The sequence below is a fragment of the Podarcis erhardii genome, assembly GCF_964252035.2.
Source record: "Podarcis erhardii genome assembly, chromosome: 3".
Taxonomy (NCBI): domain Eukaryota; kingdom Metazoa; phylum Chordata; class Lepidosauria; order Squamata; family Lacertidae; genus Podarcis; species Podarcis erhardii.
This window is the reverse complement of record NC_138507.1, coordinates 8,346,184-8,364,498: the sequence shown is the minus strand read 5'-3', so window position 1 is coordinate 8,364,498 and position 18,315 is coordinate 8,346,184. Positions and strand designations below refer to the sequence as shown.

The 18,315-nt window shown below is 41.9% G+C and overlaps 1 protein-coding gene and 2 long non-coding RNA genes across 3 annotated transcripts in view; 1 reads left to right on the top strand and 2 right to left on the bottom strand.

The window, feature by feature from the left end:
* Positions 1 to 5,900, bottom strand: part of LOC309338498 — an 86,534-nt gene extending 80,634 nt beyond the window's left edge. Inside the window, exon 1 of the long non-coding RNA XR_014154940.1 lies at positions 5,818 to 5,900. This is a non-coding gene — a long non-coding RNA (uncharacterized lncRNA). The remainder of the gene's footprint in view (positions 1 to 5,817) is intronic.
* NEK3 (NIMA related kinase 3) lies at positions 1,884 to 16,497 on the top strand. Its single transcript, XM_081855777.1, has 14 exons — positions 1,884 to 1,973; positions 4,996 to 5,197; positions 6,358 to 6,451; positions 6,616 to 6,713; positions 7,667 to 7,750; positions 8,961 to 9,028; positions 9,141 to 9,227; positions 10,704 to 10,758; positions 11,452 to 11,652; positions 12,557 to 12,638; positions 13,164 to 13,301; positions 13,488 to 13,622; positions 14,756 to 14,876; positions 16,200 to 16,497. The coding sequence occupies exons 2-14, from the start codon at positions 5,081 to 5,083 to the stop codon at positions 16,270 to 16,272; spliced, it is 1,353 nt and encodes a 450-aa protein (XP_081711903.1). The 5' UTR covers positions 1,884 to 1,973; positions 4,996 to 5,080; the 3' UTR covers positions 16,273 to 16,497.
* On the bottom strand, positions 6,734 to 12,558 carry LOC309338513. The gene is made up of 3 exons (XR_014154955.1): positions 12,507 to 12,558; positions 8,298 to 8,348; positions 6,734 to 6,843 (listed from the first exon to the last, which is right to left on the bottom strand). It is a non-coding gene; the product is annotated as an uncharacterized lncRNA (long non-coding RNA).
* Positions 16,498 to 18,315: the final 1,818 nt, after the last annotated feature.

Here is an 18,315-nt window from a genome sequence, read left to right as displayed (position 1 = left end):
CTCCTAAAAAAGGGTGGGGGTGCGGGTTTTTTTCTTTAAATGTTTTTGGGGCCCCAAAATAGCGGGGCCCTAAGCTATAGGCTGCGAAAGGCTGGGCTGGATGAATCCCTAGCCGGAATTAAGATTGCCGGAAGAAATATCAACAACCTCAGATATGCAGATGACACAACCTTGATGGCAGAAAGTGAGGAGGAATTAAAGAACCTTTTAATGAGGGTGAAAGGAGAGCGCAAAGTATGGTCTGAAGCTCAACATCAAAATAACGAAGATCATGGCCACTGGGCCCATCACCTCCTGGCAAATAGAAGGGGATGAAATGGAGGCAGTGAGAGATTTTACTTTCTTGGGCTCCATGATTACTGCAGATGGTGACAGCAGCCACGAAATTAAAAGACGCCTGCTTCTTGGGAGAAAAGCAATGACAAACCTATACAGCATCTTAAAAAGCAGAGACATCACCTTGCCGACAAAGGTCCGTATAGTTAAAGCTATGGTTTTCCCAGTAGTGATGTACGGAAGTGAGAGCTGGACCATCAAGAAGGCTGATCTCCGAAGAATTGATGCTTTTGAATTCTGGTGCTGGAGGAGACTCTCTTGAGAGTCCCATGGACTGCAAGAAGATCAAACCTCTCCATCCTTAAGGAAATCAGCCCTGAGTGCTCACTGGAAGGACAGGTCCTGAAGCTGAGGCTCCAATACTTGGCCACCTCATGAGAAGAGAAGACTCCCTGGAAAAGACTCTGATGTTGGGAAAGATGGAGGGCAGAAGGAGAAGGGGACGACAGAGGACGGGATGGTTGGACAGTGTTCTGTAAGCTACCAGCATGAGTTTGGCCAAACTGCGGGAGGCAGTGGAAGACAGGAGTGCCTGGCGTGCTCTGGTCCAGGGGGTCACGAAGAGGCGGACGCGACTAAACCAGTGTTTCCCAACCTTGGGTCTTCAGCTGTTTTGGGATTACAATCCCCATCACCCGTGACCACTGATCTTGTTAGCTAGGGATGATGGGAGTTGTAGTCCAGAAATAGCTGGAGACCCAAGCTTGGGAAACACTGGACTGTTGTTGTTTAGTCGTTTAGTCGTGTCCGACTCTTCGTGACCCCATGGACCAGAGCACACCAGGCACTACTGTCTTCCACTGCCTCCCGCAGTTTGGTCAGACTCATGTTTGTAGCTTCGAGAACACTGTCCAACCATTTCGTCCTCTGTCGTCCCCTTCTTCTTGTGCCCTCCATCTTTCCCGACATTAGGGTCTTTTCCAGGGAGTCTTCTCTTCTCAGGAGGTGGCCAAAGTATTGGAGCCTCAGCATCAGGATCTGTCCTTCCAGTGAGCACTCAGGGCTGATTTCCTTCAGAACGGAGAGGTTTGATCTTCTTGCAGTCCATGGGACTCTCAAGAGTCTCCTCCAGCCCCAGAATTCAAAAGCATCAATTCTTCGGCGACCAGCCTTCTTTATGGTCCAGCTCTCACTTCCATACATCACGACTGGGAAAACCATAGCTTTAACTATACGGACCTTTGTTGGCAAGGTGATGTCTCTGCTTTTTAAGATGCTGTCTAGGTTTGTCATCGCCCTTCTCCCAAGGAGCAAGCGTCTTTTAATTTCGTGGCTGCTGTCACCATCTGCAGTGATCATGGAGCCCAAGAAGGTAAAATCTCTCACTGCCTCCATTTCTTCCCCTTCTATTTGCCAGGAGGTGATGGGACCAATGGCCATGATCTTGGTTTTTTTGATGTTGAGCTTCAGACCCTATTTTGCGCTCTCCTCTTTCACCCTCATTAAAAGGTTCTTTAAAACAACAACAAATCCGGCACTGCCTAGGGATGCTGCGCCTGGAGGGGGAAAGGAAAAGCTCCGCCCGCCCTGCCCTTTGGCCGGACGAAGCCGCGCCCTGCCGGTGGAGGGTGGCCGGGACGGGTCCTTCCTCCTCTTCGCCGCCCAAGCCGGGCGGGCCAAGGGCTTGCGGAGTCCCGGTAGGTGAAGGCGCTCGCGGGTCGTTGCAACGCCTCCGGTTGCAAAAATCCCCATTTGCCCGGAGGAAGAAGCGCGGGGAGCGCGGCGTTGCTGAGCCCGCCCTCCTCCCTTTGCAGCGGGGATGAGGGAAGAGGCGCGCTCGGCGCTGCTCCTCCTTTGTCCGCGCCGCTCCTTGCTTTTCTCCCTCCCCAAAGCGGAACAAAACTCGGGTCACCACAGCAACAAAGATCCGGAGGGCTGTGAGAGTATTTTATTCCAAAAAGGAGCCGTGTCTTTTTTTTTAATGATATTTTATTAAGTTCTAACAAAGCGAAAAATTATAAAACCGTGACTCAAAAAAGAATACAAAAACACAGAAATACAAGAATACAAACATTTTACATTTAAAAGAGAAAAAGGAAAAGATAAAAACCCCTCTTTTTAATTTCTCACCACTCATTAACTTAGTTTCCTGACTTCCTCACACCTCCCTTTTTTGTATTCCAATTAAAAATTGATCAGCAAATTCATATCTTATTGGTTTATTTTTCCTCACATATTATAGCTGCAAATTTTCATCTAATACCTATCCATTCTTGCATACTCTTATTTTACCTTATTACTAGAACCCCTTCATTTCATTTCAATGTCATCAACATTCAAAAATTTTACAATGTTTCTGTAAATAGATTTTAAATTTCTTCCAATCTTCTTCCACCAACTCTTCTCCTTGATCTCGGATTCCAAAAAAGGAGTCGTGTCTTGTGCTCAACGTCCGAACAGACAGACACGCGGAACATTGTTTTTACACGGGAGGCGCCCAAGGCCCTTCCACCCAAATAGTCCCCTTTCCCCACATGTACATTCTTTTCCTTCGAAAATCTAATATATGGGACAAGACTTGTGATTTTTTTTTTTTTAAAGTTTAAAATATTCATAGATATTTTCAGATCCGAAACTAGGCTTTTTGTCACCCGGTCAAAGACCCAGTTTGGCACACACACACATAATGCATGTTATCATACGTGTACATACATACCGTACATACATACATACAAACACACACACACAGCTCAATATATTTATTCGTAAAGGGCATAAACGGTAGGCGATATATTATTTGAACACAAAGGAATCCTAAGAATTATGGTGACTGTATGATCAAAGGGAAAATGAGCATCCCTTCCAGTAAAAGCCCGGTCTTGGCTGGGGAGGGCGGGGTATAAATAAAATTTATTATTATTATTATTATTGTTGTTGTTGTTGTTAAAAGTAGAGCTTCCATGTGCAGCAGTTGTCTATCTGAGGTTGGGTTTTGAATTGGATTTATTTGTTCACAGGATCATTAAAAGACTGCATTTCCATAAGATCGGTCAAGAGCCTCTGGTTTCCTTTTAAAATGAATTTATTATTATTTTTTTGTCTCTCTGAGGCTTTTTGCCACCCACCCCTCTTCTTGGTTCTGTGCAAACCCTTTCAAGGAGTTTTGATGTGTAACTTTACTCCCGAGTAAGCTTCAACAAGAGCTGCTTTCCATTTTATTTTTGTTTGATTGCTCATTTTAGGAAATGATAATTTTGTAAGTCATTTTAGGTACCATGTGAGGTGAGGACATGTTTTTTGAGAGTCTAAAGTAGAAAGTCCCCTTCCATTACAATCCTAATGCAGCCGGGCTGACCAGTGCTTGCCAGGAAACTGCCTCTGGCAGGAAAAAGTGCTCACACACCCTTACTTTCCTGTGTGTAGATCATGTAAAGTAAAAGGAATCAACCTTAGCTTTTAAATGCATTCAAAGTTCTGAGGGGATCATAGAATTGTAGAGTTGGAAGGGACCCCAAGGATCATCCAGAATAGCTCCTATTGCCAGCTTTTACCTGAATCCGTTATTGTCAGTATACAAATAGATAATGCAAAACATTTCATTAGGCAGAGTGAAAAAGTAGCTAAATCTCAGCTTCCTATAGCCAAGATTGGTTGTATAGTCAAAGCTATGGTTTTCCCAGTAGTGATGTATGGAAGTGAGAGCTGGACCATCAAGAAGGCTGATCGCCGAAGAATTGATGCTTTTGAATTCTGGGGCTGGAGGAGACTCTTGAGAGTCCCATGGACTGCAAGAAGATCAAACCTCTCCATTCCGGAGGAAATCAGCCCTGAGTGCTCACTGGAAGGACAGATCCTGAAGCTGAGGCTCCAATACTTTGGCCACCTCATGAGAAGAGAAAGACTCCCTGGAAAAAGACCCTGATGTTGGGAAAGATGGAGGGCAGAAGGAGAAGGGGACGACAGAGGACGAGATGGTTGGACAGTGTTCTCGAAGCTACCAGCATGAGTTTGACCAAACTGCGGGAGGCAGTGGAAGACAGGAGTGCCTGGTGTGCTCTGGTCCAGGGGGTCACGAAGAGTCGGACACAAATAAACGACTAAACAACAACAGGCAACTCCCCATTTACACGGGGGTTATGTTCCGAGGCATTGCACGTTTAAGTGAAATCACGTCTATTTGGAACACCATTGAAAAAGCGTGCAAACACCACAATCGCTGTCTGCAGACTTCCTTGCTCAAACTCCAGCCCTCCACCGGCCTCAAAGGTTTGTGCAAGGGCTCCTGGGATTGCATTTGCAAAGGTTCCTGGGATTGTTAGGCACTATTTTCACTCCATTTTTGCTGTTTCCGTGCTCTTTTATGGCCCTTTTTGGCCCTTTTCATGCCACTTCTGGGTTCACAGCAATGCAGGTGAGCATGGTTGTGCGTGCCTTGAATGCACGTAAATGTGGAGTTGCTTGTGTACATATTTTAATGTATTTAATATTCACAAAGGTATTATTATTAATATTAATAATATATTAATATTAATATTCATATATTAATATAATATATTAATATATTAATATAAATATAATATATTAATATATAATATATTAATATTAATATTCAACATGGAAGTTGGCGAAAGAGTGAGCAGGGTTTCAACATCAGGAGGAATCAACTAGTTTCATAACGGAACCCAAGTCTAATATGTTTACTATTTTATTGCTTTCCAGGAGAGCGTTCTGAAGAGGAAGGGGAAAGTGCAATCTGTCAAAGATCTGTAGAGACGCCTGCAAATAGTAGAGCAATTTGGTAACCATGGAGAAATACAGCGTGCTAGCGATACTCGGAGAAGGATCATTTGGGAGAGTTCTTTTGGTCTGTCATAAAAACAAAAATCAGAAATATGCAATGAAGGAAATAAGGCTTCCTAAGGTAACTTTTATCCAAATGCTATCAGAACCTGGTTGTTGGTTTTTTTAAAAAAATAATTCTTAGCTTGTGCTAAAGAGGTCAAAACAAGGGAAATCTTAACTGGATTTTCCACATGCCAGATAGGTAACATTCTGTCTCTGGAAGTGAGGAAAACCCCAATATCATATCCTTACAGGCCTAGAAAGTTCTTAGAAAATACAAAATTGTATTTAACTTAAACCGTCTGCACTATATTTAACATATACTGATCCAGCTATAGTTAGCCGTGGTTATGGCTGCGATTCGGTAAATACTAACAGCACAGTCTCAACCAGGATTACGGTCTTATTAGTCTTATCTCATTAATGTGCCATTTGTTTCAAGTTAGTTGTGCTGTTGTTTCAGTTATGACTAATTTTAGCTGGATTGGGGCCACAATTCAAAGATCAGCAAGACCTTTATTTTTGTGGAAGGCTTTTGGGTTATTGGACTGTATTGTAAAGATTATATATTTTGCCTTTAAGTTGCTTGCCCTTTTAATTAGTGCGTATTGTAACTACATTTCTACACTTTTAAAACTATTTTAATCTAAATTATTATATTATTTCAATTGTACCCATTTCCACCGAGCCGGAATATACCGTATTTTTCGCTCTATAAGACGCACCAGACCACAAGACGCACCTAGTTTTTGGAGGAGGAAAACAAGAAAGAAAATATTCTGAATCTCAGAAGCCAGAACAGTAAGAGGGATCGCTGCGCAGTGAAAGCAGCAATCCCTCTTGCTGTTCTGGCTTCTGGGATAGCTGTGCAGCCTGCATTCGCTCCATAAGACGCACACACATTTTCCCTTACTATTTAGGAGGGGAAAAGTGAGTCTTATAGAGCAAAAAATACGGTATATGGTACACAATAGCTCTTTAAGTCTCTTACCCCAGTCATAAAACAGCAGACTAAACTTGACTGTTACATCTTCTACAATAACCACTTGGATTGAGGCTGTTACAGATCTCTAATTGGAAATATTTCCATGGTCAGAGAGCTCAGCAGTGCTGGCCTATGATTAAAGATTAAAACAAATTGAAGTCTGATAAATGTTTTCTAGATATTTTAATTTGTTCCATATTATTGCAATAACTATACGGTATATTTTTATTTACTAACTAGCAATATATTTGTAGTCTGTCTTTGGTGCAGAGAAGTCCTGGAATGAATCTATTTTATTAGCTAAAATGAAGCATCCAAATATTGTCGCCTATTTGGAGTCGTTTGAAGGTAAATATGGATGTTTAAAAACAGTTTTTAGTATTATTAATTTTGCAGAAGCAGAGCTTGCTTTGTACCTGTCCTATTGGTGCAGCCTTAAAAAATAGCATAATAGTAATATATTTTGCATAATAGTATCTCTACTAATAAATCTTAAATTCTCTGTACATTAGCTGATGGACATCTTTACATAGTGATGGAATATTGTGACGATGGAGATCTAATGCAAAAGATTAAACTTCAGAAAGGAAAGTTGTTTCCTGAAGATACGGTAAGAATACAATAAATACATCAGGTTATAACTGAGCACCTTTTGGATATATTCATTTTCTGGCCTGGTTTAGGCTTCTAAGGAGCTTCTGCCCCCTGGCATAGAATTGGAATTAAATCTACAGTTCCGCCTGGATCAAAAAACATATACAGTGGTGCCCTGCAAGACGAATGCCTCGCAAGACGAAAAACTCACTAGACGAAAGAGTTTTCTGTTTTTTGAGGTGCTTCGCAAGACAAATTTCCCTATCGGCTTGCTTTGCAAGACGAAAACGTCTTGCGAGTTCTTGCGAGTTTTTTCCCCTTTTCTTAAAGCCGCTAATAGCCGCTAATAGCGCTAAGCCGCTAATAGCCGTGCTTCGCAAGACGAAAAAACCGCTAGACGAAGAGACTCGCGGATTAATTTTGTCTTGCGAGGCACCACTGTGCGGCATTCTCTCATACTTGCAACAGGCTTGCCAAACAGTTTCGCCATTGCTGATCTAGTTAGTTGGTTAGTTAAACTTAATATGCTGCTTTTCCATGGTAGACGTTATTCCATATGCCAAAAGAGAAGTGAATATTTTTAAAAGTATAACTGGAGATAATAATCACAGAATGAGATGCATAGTTTTAGAACAGAGAAATAAAATAAGCAAGAATTTTTCTTGCCCAGCTTCTATAGTCTTTGTTACAGTGTTTGTCCTCTAGTTTCCTTTGTCTTATTCACGATTATACAAGTAGAATATAAGCCCATGTGCCATATACAAGTAGAATTCAAGACCATGTGTATAGTTTGTGTTTTGTGTGTATAGTTTGTGTTTTGTTTTTACATTTTAGTGTATTTTTGGTCTCTGTGGAAGCTGCCCAGAGTGGCTGGGGAAACCCAGCCAGATGGGCGGGGTACAAATAAATTATTATTATTATTATTATTATTATTATTATTATTATTATATTTTTCTCCTCTCCCCACAGATACTTAATTGGTTTGCACAGATATGCCTGGGTCTGAAATACATTCATGACAAACGTGTCTTGCACAGAGACATCAAGTCAAAGGTAAGTGGACCCCATTTAATGACGGTTTTTAATATTTTATATTAATATATATTAATATATATTAATATATATTAATATATATATATTATATATATAATAACATGAAACAACACAAACAACAAATAATGGGTATTGGTCACCAGATACCAAGCAAAATACTGCCATGATGTGTATAAGGCAGAAAATTATAGCAGCATGTTAAATGAAATAGCCAAGCCAAAGAGATGTATGAGTTACTGGGGGAATAACTGTTATTATAAAATTACCACTAGTCCTTTCGTACTCAGAAATACAAAAATCCTAAGGCTAGGTCTTTCATAAAATTCGGTGGGTTTGTATTTCTTTACTTGTCGGCTTATAAATACTTACATCATGCCTTTCTTCATTAAGAAGGGCCTATCCCACGGCATTTGATGCCAAGAGAGTCCATGGCCAAATGGGCGCCATGTTATGGATTCCATTTTATTGGGAATATTATTCTGTGAAGTAAGGTGCTGCTGCAGATGTGTACCTGATTTAATTAGAGAGATGACTTAACCCCACGTACATCCTCCTCCAAGCTGTTGTTAGCCCTGGGAGAAAAGCTTCCATTGCAGTCCTACATGGGGTCTACAAAATGGATGAAAACATTTAATATGCGTGGTATTTATGGTGGCACTGTGGGTTAAACCACAGAGCCTAGGACTTGCCGATCAGAAGGTCGGCAGTTCAAATCCCCGTGACGGGGTGAGCTCCTGTTGCTTGGTCCCTGCTCCTGCCAACCTAACAGTTTGAAAGCACGTCAAAGTGCAAGGAGATAAATAGGTACCGCTCTGGCGGGAAGGTAAACGTGTTTCCGTGCGCTGCTCTGGTTCTCCAGAAGCAGCTTAGTCATGCTGTACGCCGGATCCCTCAGCCAATAAAACGAGATGAGCGCCGCAACCCCAGAGTCAGCCACAACTGGACCTAATGGTCAGGGGTCCCTTTAACTTTTTAAAACAGCTAATTCTGTGTCAGCTTTTTTCTAATGCTTGTTGGTGTTCATTTGGCTTTTGCTCGTCAGGGAGCGTAGATTCCCAACTAACCTTACAGCAGAGTGCTGATTGACTTCTGATTTAATAATACAGACACTGACATAGAGAGTGATAAGTTTCTCCCTTTCTCTCTCTCTCTCTCTCTCTCTCTCTCTCTCTCTCTGTAAATGGACTCTTTTTCCTATTTCGTAATGCAGAACATATTCCTCACACAAAATGGGAAAGTAAAACTGGGAGATTTTGGGTCTGCACTTCTTCTTTCCAGGCAAGTCCATATCATACTGAGGCTGGGGAATTTTTAAAAATTAGTTGCTATCTGTTGTAGAAATGTTAGTCTCTTCCTAATATTACTTGTGTTTGTTTCTTTTTTGGAGCAGCCCAGAGGCGTATGCTTGTTCCTATGTGGGAACCCCTTATTATGTGCCTCCAGAAATTTGGGAAAATACACCCTACAACAATAAAAGGTAAGAATTAGTCAGAATCTCTAGGAGCACTTACTTTAATATTGGGTGTAATACTAGATAAACAATGCAAAAATCAATTTATGTATAGCCTGGACAACCTTTTGCAAATTTTATTCAAATTTTGATTTCAGAAGAGCCATTCCTCTGATTTTTCCAAAGTCTGTGAGTTGCTACTGACTAAGGGAATTGAAGTTAAAATATATTTCACAACAACTATACATAGTCACTGACTGGAATATAATTACAATGTTGAGGTTCCCATTGGATTGTCATAAATCTTGGATAACGTAGCAGTGATAGCTATGATGCCAAGTGTGGGACAGGTAAAGATGGAGATGCAAAGGAACGGTTGGAGGCCTTAAAATTGTTGGGCAAGCAGGGTTTGTATTCAAGCCCTGCTGGAACTGGTTCCTATTAGGAGCTCCCAGTTGGAGCACCAATCAGCTGATTGGCTACACTCAAGTTGCAGAATGAGCCTGATTCAAGTGGCGCCTAAAGCCACCACTGAACAGCTGATTGGTCTCACTTGGTTCAGCTGGGAAAATGCCCTGTTGAGTTCAGGCTTCCTTGTAGCGGAAGAATGGGTCAGCTGGTGTCATTGTGACATCATATGATTGACAGGTAGGTGGCCTGGCCTACCTGCAGGGCAGGATTTAGCTACTGAAGGTAATGGGGCCCTTTATGGGTCCAGCTGTCCTTTGTCAACAACCAATTGTCACTGTTTTTTATGCTGAATATATGCTATATGGTAATTTATGGACCTAATAGGTATCTAAAGCCATTTGCACATGACAAAATATGTATTTTATCAGAGTAATTGTTGAAAAGTCCATGCAGAATGTAGGCACCCTATATATATAAAGGTAAAGGTACCCCTGCCCGTACGGGCCAGTCTTGACAGACTCTAGGGTTGTGCACTCATCTCACTCTAGAGGCCGGGAGCCAGCGCTGTCCGCAGACACTTCCGGGTCACGTGGCCAGCGTGACAAAGCTGCTCCGGCGAACCGGCACCAGAGCAGCACACGGAACGCCGTTTACCTTCCCGCTAGAAAGCGGTACCTATTTATCTACTTGCACTTAATTGTGCTTTCGAACTGCTAGGTGGGCAGGAGCTGGGACTGAATGACGGGAGCTCACCCCGCCACGGGGATTCGAACTGCCGACCATGCGATCGGCAAGTCCTAGGCGCTGAGGTTTTACCCACCCGCCACCCTATATATAGAAATGAGCAAACCAGTGATATTTTAGGGAGCAGGCTAGCAGGCGGGACCCATGACTTAAGTCATAGGAGCCTACACAAAACACTGTTGCTGTATGTAGGTTTTATTTTATTTGTTTTTTATCTTATATTTTGGAAATGTATGTCCAGGTGTCTTTTCTTTAGCTTTTCTTGGGGGGCCCCCAAGAGAGTGGGGCCCTAAGCTATAGCTTGTTTAGCTTATACATAAATATCACTCTTCATACCTGTCTTTCCAGTGATATATGGTCGCTGGGATGCATTCTATATGAGCTGTGCACTCTTAAACATCCAGTAAGTACCCTTATGTTTATTACTTCCAGGAACTGATCCAAAGCCAGTTTCTAAAAATGCAATGTGAGAATTGACCCTTCCCTTAAATCTTCACAAATACTTTTGTGGCTTGATGTAATGGCACGCATGCCATTAATATTGTAGGGGCTGTTTTTGATATGCTGCAAATAGAGTTTTCGGGGAGGAGGGGAATAGAGTTTTCATTTGGAAAGGGTAAGCATTTACAGTGCAAACCTATCTGTATGTACTCAGATTGTGGTCAATACAGCATACCCACAAGATGTGTTTTTAGGATTGCTGTCGTGCTGTAAGTAATAGCCTTGTACTCAGGTCTGCTGAGTACTCTCACCAATATGATGGTTTCTCTGTCACAGGCTGCTCTCCTAAAAAAGGGTGGGAGCAGGAATGCCAGTCTTAGGGCCGGTATTAATGTCAAAAAATCAAAAAGAAATGATATTTATTGCTGTTCCAAAATACAGTGCACAGCTCCCCCAACAGCAGACTCAAAGAATGCTATTTCTGAAGATTTGTAGACTGGTCAGTTTATGTAGAATGTAGCGCTAGGTCTTTTGCATTCATTTGTATGAAGATAATGTTTCATTTGTATACAGCAGTTAGATCTAGGAGGCATTTTAGTAAATATTTAATGCAAGTAAAATCATTTGCTTTCCCCCACATATCTGTTCAATTTAGTTTCAGGCCAATAGCTGGAAACATCTTATCCTTAAGATATGTAAAGGATACTACAATCCACTTCCACCTCATTACACTTATGAACTTCAGTATTTGATAAAACAAATGTTTAAAAAGAATCCCAAGAACCGTCCATCAGCTACCACGATTCTTGCAAGAAGCTGTCTGGCAAAGTGTATTAGAAATCTTGCTTCAGCAGAGGTACTATTTTGACTTAAGAAAACTGAGCATACATTTTTGTAGACAGAAAATGATCTTTTCATATTATGGTTTCAGTGAGATTATTATTTAATTATATCATTCACACACACACACACACACACACACACACACATACGTGTGTGTGTGTGTGTGTGTGTTTGTATGGAAATATGGAATTTTTTTATTTTAATGCATTCACCAGATAAGTGAAGGATTGACCTTGTTTCCATGTGATTAACTTTGGGCTCTGCTTTTCGAATGATCACTGTGACATATGCCATATTTTCCTTTATTATTAAGTTAATTACACCAAGGAGTTTGGACTTATTGTCGGAAACTAGGATTCTCTTTCATAGCATGAAATATAATTGTGGAGCAGTTGTTCACAAGTATGCTAAGATACCGTATTTTTTGCGCCATAAGACGCACCTGACCATAAGACGCACCTAGTTTTTAAAGGAGGAAAGGGGGAAAGCCCCTTTTTTTGAGGATCAGCTCACAGTTGTGCAGCTTCTTTTGCAAAGGGGGAAAATCCTGTTCTTATGGGGTTCAACTCAAAGTTCTGCAGCTTCTTTAGGAAAGGAAAGGGAGCTGTTTCTACAGTTTCCAGACAGATAATCTAATCAGCCAGTCACATGTCGCTGGGGAACCAAACAGCCTCTGTCTGCAGAACATTGAACAGTGGAGGCCTGGGCAAGGGGCCGGGGCCAGAAAGGGAGCCAGCGATTGACCACGCATTCGCTCCATAAGACACACAGACATTTCCCCTTCCTTTTTAGGAGGAAAAAAGTGCATCTTATGGAGTGAAAAATACAGTATTTGTTCACTTAAGATAGCAAAATAAAGATACGTACCTAGTCTGCATGTTGTCCGATTATGAATACTGTTCTTCAACCCTTTAAAGGAATATGCAAGGAGCAAGAGTTGGGATTCAGAATCAGAAGCCATTGCCAAGGGTTTCTGTGAAATGGGATTGGAGAAAGCAGGTGAGGATACATAAACAACCATGAAGTTCTAAAGTCATCTGTTAATTGACATTTGAGCCAAGTTCTGACATGGTTATTGGGGGGGGGGGCTTACTTACATTAGTGGTCATAGAATCATAGAGTTGGAAGAGACCACAAGGGCCATCGAGTCCAACCCCCTGCCAAGCATGAATTACTTCTCTGAGACTACAATCCTATACATACTTCCCTGGGAATAAGTTCCATTGAACTGATTGGGTCTTACTTTTGAGTAGACATGCAAAGAATTGTGCTGAGATGTTTGTGAATGCTATTGCCAACAGTGCCAAATACAAGAAATATGCTGGAGGGAAGACTGAATTTAAAGTATTTTGATGTGTGTGTGTGTGTGTGTTTTTAAATCCAAATAGAAAAATATGCACTATAACTTGGGTCAGATGATCCAATATCTGTAATCCTGTATTAAGGAAATATATGGGGGGGGGGGCTGAAACATGGGAACAACTGTAAACACTCCTAATGGATTTTAATAAAACATTTCATTAGGGAAGGATGCCTCCCTGGAAGCTGTTTCACCAAACCCTCACAGACAACAGTGGGAAAAGGGAAGATCCAGTAGTGTCATCAAAATTCTGGGAAATGCATCTTTACTTACTTCCAGTATTACAACCAAGGAGGATGCAAGTAAGATAAGATTCAGTATATTTGTTTGCGTTGCTTGCAGTGGTCAGGGATGATGGGAACTGTTGTCCCAAAACAGCTGGAGGGCCAAATTTGGCCACCACTGCTCTCAATTGTTGCTTTTATTTTTGGCGACTTGGTGTGGGTTACTGTCCCAACATTGTAATGTCTTATTATTTGTGCGAAAAGGTGGTGATGTAAGAAGATATGATGAAAATGTCACACGAAAGCAGTGGACCAAGGAGCCTCCGGAAACCTTGATGAATATTCTTCGCAATGCTGATGTTAGCTTAGCTTTTAAAACATACACAATCTGCAAAGGAGGTAAACTATAATGGTAGCAGGGGTGTGATACCCAATATGGGTTAAATTGCTGGTCAGGGCCCCAATCCATAGATCAAGGATAAGGAACCTTTTAGGCCTGGTGAACCGGATTGCTGTCTGTTCTTCCACTCCCACAGTTCAACTTCAACAGGTGGGCTAGACAAGCCACTTGTCAATTCACCTGGCATTATATGCCCTGCCCACCTGTCAGATTCGCTTGTGCAGCCTCTTCCCAAGTACCTGACAGCCAGCTGATGGTTAGGCCCTTCAGAACCGCAGTGTAGGGGGCTTCGCCTTAACCTTAAAAAAAAAATCCAAGGCAAAATTAGACAAGATCAGCCTAGTGCTGGTGATGAATAGGTCTATGGATGTAATGGTGAATGTTTAAAAATAAGGTTGTATCCAACAAAGTTATCCATTTTACACAAAGACTTCTTGTGTAAGGAACTTTCCCTCCCTCTACCCCCTCTGGTAAAGGTAAAGGGACCCCTGACCGTTAAGTCCAGTCGCGAACGATTCTGGGGTTGCGGCGCTCATCTTGCTTTACTGGCCGAGGGAGCCGGTGTACAGCTTCTGGGTCATGTGGCCAGCATGACTAAGCCGCTTCTGCTGAAAGCAGAGCAGCGCACGGAAACGCTGTTTACCTTCCCGCCGGAGTGGTACCTATTTATCTACTTGCACTTTGACGTGCTTTCGAACTGCTAGGTTGGCAGGAGCTGGGACCAAGCAACGGGAGCTCACCCCATCGTGGGGATTCGAACTGCCAACCTGATCGGCAAGCCCTAGGCTCTGAGTAGGTATGCAAGGGGTGTGCAAGAAGAGATGAGGGAGGGAAAGTTTAATTGCAAAAAACCTTGCACATATGGGATGATCTTTTGGATACAACCCAAAAAATAAAATCTCGGATAATGGTTATAAAGAGGGGGAAAGCCACAGGGAGTTCTTTGTCATTGACACAAAAGCTTTCACCTCTTAATGAGATAGACAGGAAATGAAATGAAACAGGAAATGAAATGAAACAAGTAATGATGGAGTAAAATACATTGTTCTCATATTGAACTTAATACTGAAGCTGTTTAATTATTGGAGGGACAGGACTGATAATTCCTGTTTTCATTTTGCTAATGTTAAAGGTTCCGATGACCTTCTGAGAGGACCACTTACTGAAGATATCAAAACATCTGATGAACCAGATGGTGAAAGTATTATGGAGGATGTAGAGAGACTTCAACCTAGATCAGATGACGAGGACACGTATGTTCAAATACAATTTGAAAGCTTTATTCTTGGAGTTTTTTTTTCATATCTTGAAACAACAGCTCCAAAAGAAACATTCCTTATCTAAAACCCAGCTATCTATAGTTTTGTATCATTTTCTAACATCACTTGCTTTTGAAGTTGCAGCAGTGCTAAGAAGCACCATCTTGAGGAGTTTCTGCATGTGAAACTTTAGATCCTGCCTTCTACTTGCAGTCACCCTCTCCATTTGTTCAGCCACTTTTAGAACTTGGGGGATATTTTAGAATGAATTGCCAGTATTGGAAGCCTATGGGTCATGCAAATTTATGTTTGTTACATGGCCACCGGTTCATGTGGTCTCTAGAATCCAAATATGCCAACGGTGGAGAGAAGTGTCAGCCATTTGCAAGTTATGTTCTATGTCTATAAACATATTGAAAAATATTCAGAACAGAATGATAAAGCTGATATGAGATACATGAGTGTTTTGTGAAGGAGGAACCAGGAATATTTAAGTGGAGGACATCATAAGGTAAAGGGACCCCTGACCATTAGGTCCAGTCGTGGCTGACTCTGGGGTTGTGGCGCTCATCTCGCTTTATTGGCCGAGGGAGCCGGCGTACAGCTTCCGGGTCATGTGGCCAGCATGACTAAGCCGCTTCTGGTGAACCAGAGCAGCGTACGGAAACACCATTTACCTTCCCGCCGGAGCGGTACCTATTTATCTACTTGCACTTTGACATGCTTTCGAACTGCTAGGTTGGCAGGAGCAGGGACCAAGCAACGGGAGCTCACCCCGTCGCAGGGATTCGAACCGCCAACCTTCTGATTGGCAAGTCCTAGGCTCTGTGGTTTAACCCACAGCGCCACCCGCGTCCCCGGAGGACATCATAGTAATTTCCAAAATCTAAAACGCTGCATTGAGGAACAAAAAAACCCCACCCAACTCTAGCAAGTCCTTATTAAAGAAGTGCTGTGTACACCAAGGATGGATACTTCCTCATAATGTTAATACAACTTCCATCATGGCTGATCCCTGTCTATGTTGGCTGGGATTGGCAGGATTTGAAGTCCATCAACATCAAGAGGGTATTTATACTGAATGGAAACAGCTTAAGTTTGGATGGTTAGAAAAATAACATGGATTGGACATCATAACAAATTGTTCTGGAAAAATGCTAGAATCTACAGGACTGTTTTTATGGGTATAATATATTATGTGGACACCTTTAAGTCTTTGGAGTTCATTGCAGTAAAGTAGAGGCCCTTCCATTTCTTTAGTCCAATTATTTTATTTAAACCATGTTAAAATATGGCTCTTTCTCTTTCATTTTGTAGGGATTTCGAAGCAGATGATTATCCAGACTGGGTTTTTGAATTAAAAAGGATGACCAAAATGGAGAGTGAATAAATAATTGAATAATGGAGGAAGTGAAGAAACTGGTACCATCAGATAACCAAATGTCTCGATGCAAAAAATGTTGCTCAACATTTCAAAAGTTCTGCATAAGCATACTAGTTACAGTGATTCTGGATTAAATTCTTTGGACACCAGTGTACTGGCTAAGCTTTTGTATTTTGGGGTGGTAGAGAAGTATAGCACTTTCAGAATAAATGTGAACATTCATCTTCCTAAGGTGTTGTTTTGTGTACTTCCTATATGAAGGTGGGGTGGGTTTTTTTGTTACTGTGTTATATATTTTGTGTTTTTATACTGTAAACCGCCCTGTGATCTTTGGATGAAGGGCCCTATATAAATGTAATAAATAATCTAAATAGTAATCCAAATCCACAAGCTGGTAAAGGCAATTTTAGCCTTCTAGCTGAGTTAACCCTGTACATTTAAATTTTATTTCTTAAGGTGCCAAAAACACTGGGTAGTATTCAACCAAGTTTTACCCAGTAAAATTAAGGAACGTGACTAAGTTAGGTCCATTACTTTCAATGAAACAACTCTGCATAAAATTTAGTTGAACACCATCCACTCTACCACCTTTTTTTACTAAGTTCTTCAGAGAGGTCCCATTGGAACTGAAATTTATTTGAGAAGTAGACGGATGGAAGGATAAACACTACTTTCAAACTCCCATTCTGTTCACATGTACCTGTGCCTAAGCTAACCTCAGTGAGGCTTACTTCAAAGCACACATGCATCTGCTTGCCCTGTTGGTCTGTTCAAGAAAGTTATTATGCCTATACATCCTAAAAGGCATATTCCTGTATGTCCAAAACTTTGCTGGAATGCTAAGCAAGAACATAATTTGCACACGCACCCTAAATAATTTGTATTTTCACAGTAAATCCTTTTGGTACAGTTTCTTTTTTAATGGAACATAGTTTATTCATATAGATGCTGTTGGTGTTTTTGTTGTTATTCACCCCCCTGGCTTGGCGCCATGTGCGGGGAAGCTGTTCTTATCACCCTAAATCTGATGCTGAGGAGACTGTGCCCTCAAAAGTTGGGGAATGTCAAGCATGCTAGGTTCTCAGGAGCTGGGCCCTGCGTGCTTTTTTACTCGCCCTGGTGTGCTTTGAATTGTCTCAAAGGGCTAGTTAACATGTCGAAAGTGTCACACAGTTTAAAGGAATGTCGATTCTCCCCCATGAAGTCGATAGAAGCAGCTAATATTGTCTTAACAAGTGTAGTAGGGGTGTGTGTCAATATTTATTCTTGCCACGAGAGATTTTATTTTCTTGGGCTCCATGATCACTGCAGATGGTGACAGCAGTCACCAAATTAAAAGACGCCTGCTTCTTGGGAGAAAAGCAATGACAAACCTAGACAGCATCTTAAAAAGAAGAGACATCACCTTGCCGACAAAGGCCCATACGGTCATACCTCGGGTTGAAGTTGCTTCAGGTTGAGCGCTTTTGGGTTGTGCTCCGTGGCGACCCGTAAATAACGGAAGGCGTTACTTTCGGGTTTCGCCGCTTGCGCATACGCAGACTGTAAAAATGACGTCATGTGCGGAAGTGGCAAATCGCGACATGCGCAGGCGCAAGTTGCGTTCGCTTCAGGATGAGAACGGGGTTCCAGAACGGATCCCGTTTGTATCCAGAGGTACCACTGTATAGTTAAAGCTATGGTTTTCCCAGTAGTGATGTAGGGAAGTGAGAGCTGGACCATCAAGAAGGCTGATCGCCAAAGAATTGATGCTTTTGAATTCTGGTGCTGGAGGAGACTCTTGAGAGTCCCCTGGACTGCAAGAAGATCAAACCTCTCCATTCTGAAGGAAATCAGCCCTGAATGCTCACTGGAAGGACAGATCCTGAAGCTGAGACTCCAATACTTTGGCCACCTCATGAGAAGAGAAGACTCCCTGTAAAAGACCCTGATGTTGGGAAAGATGGAGGGCACAAGGAGAAGGGGACGGCGGAGGACAAGATGGTTGGACAGTGTTCTTGAAGCTACGAACATGAGTTTGACCAAACCGGGAGACAGTGTAAGACAGGA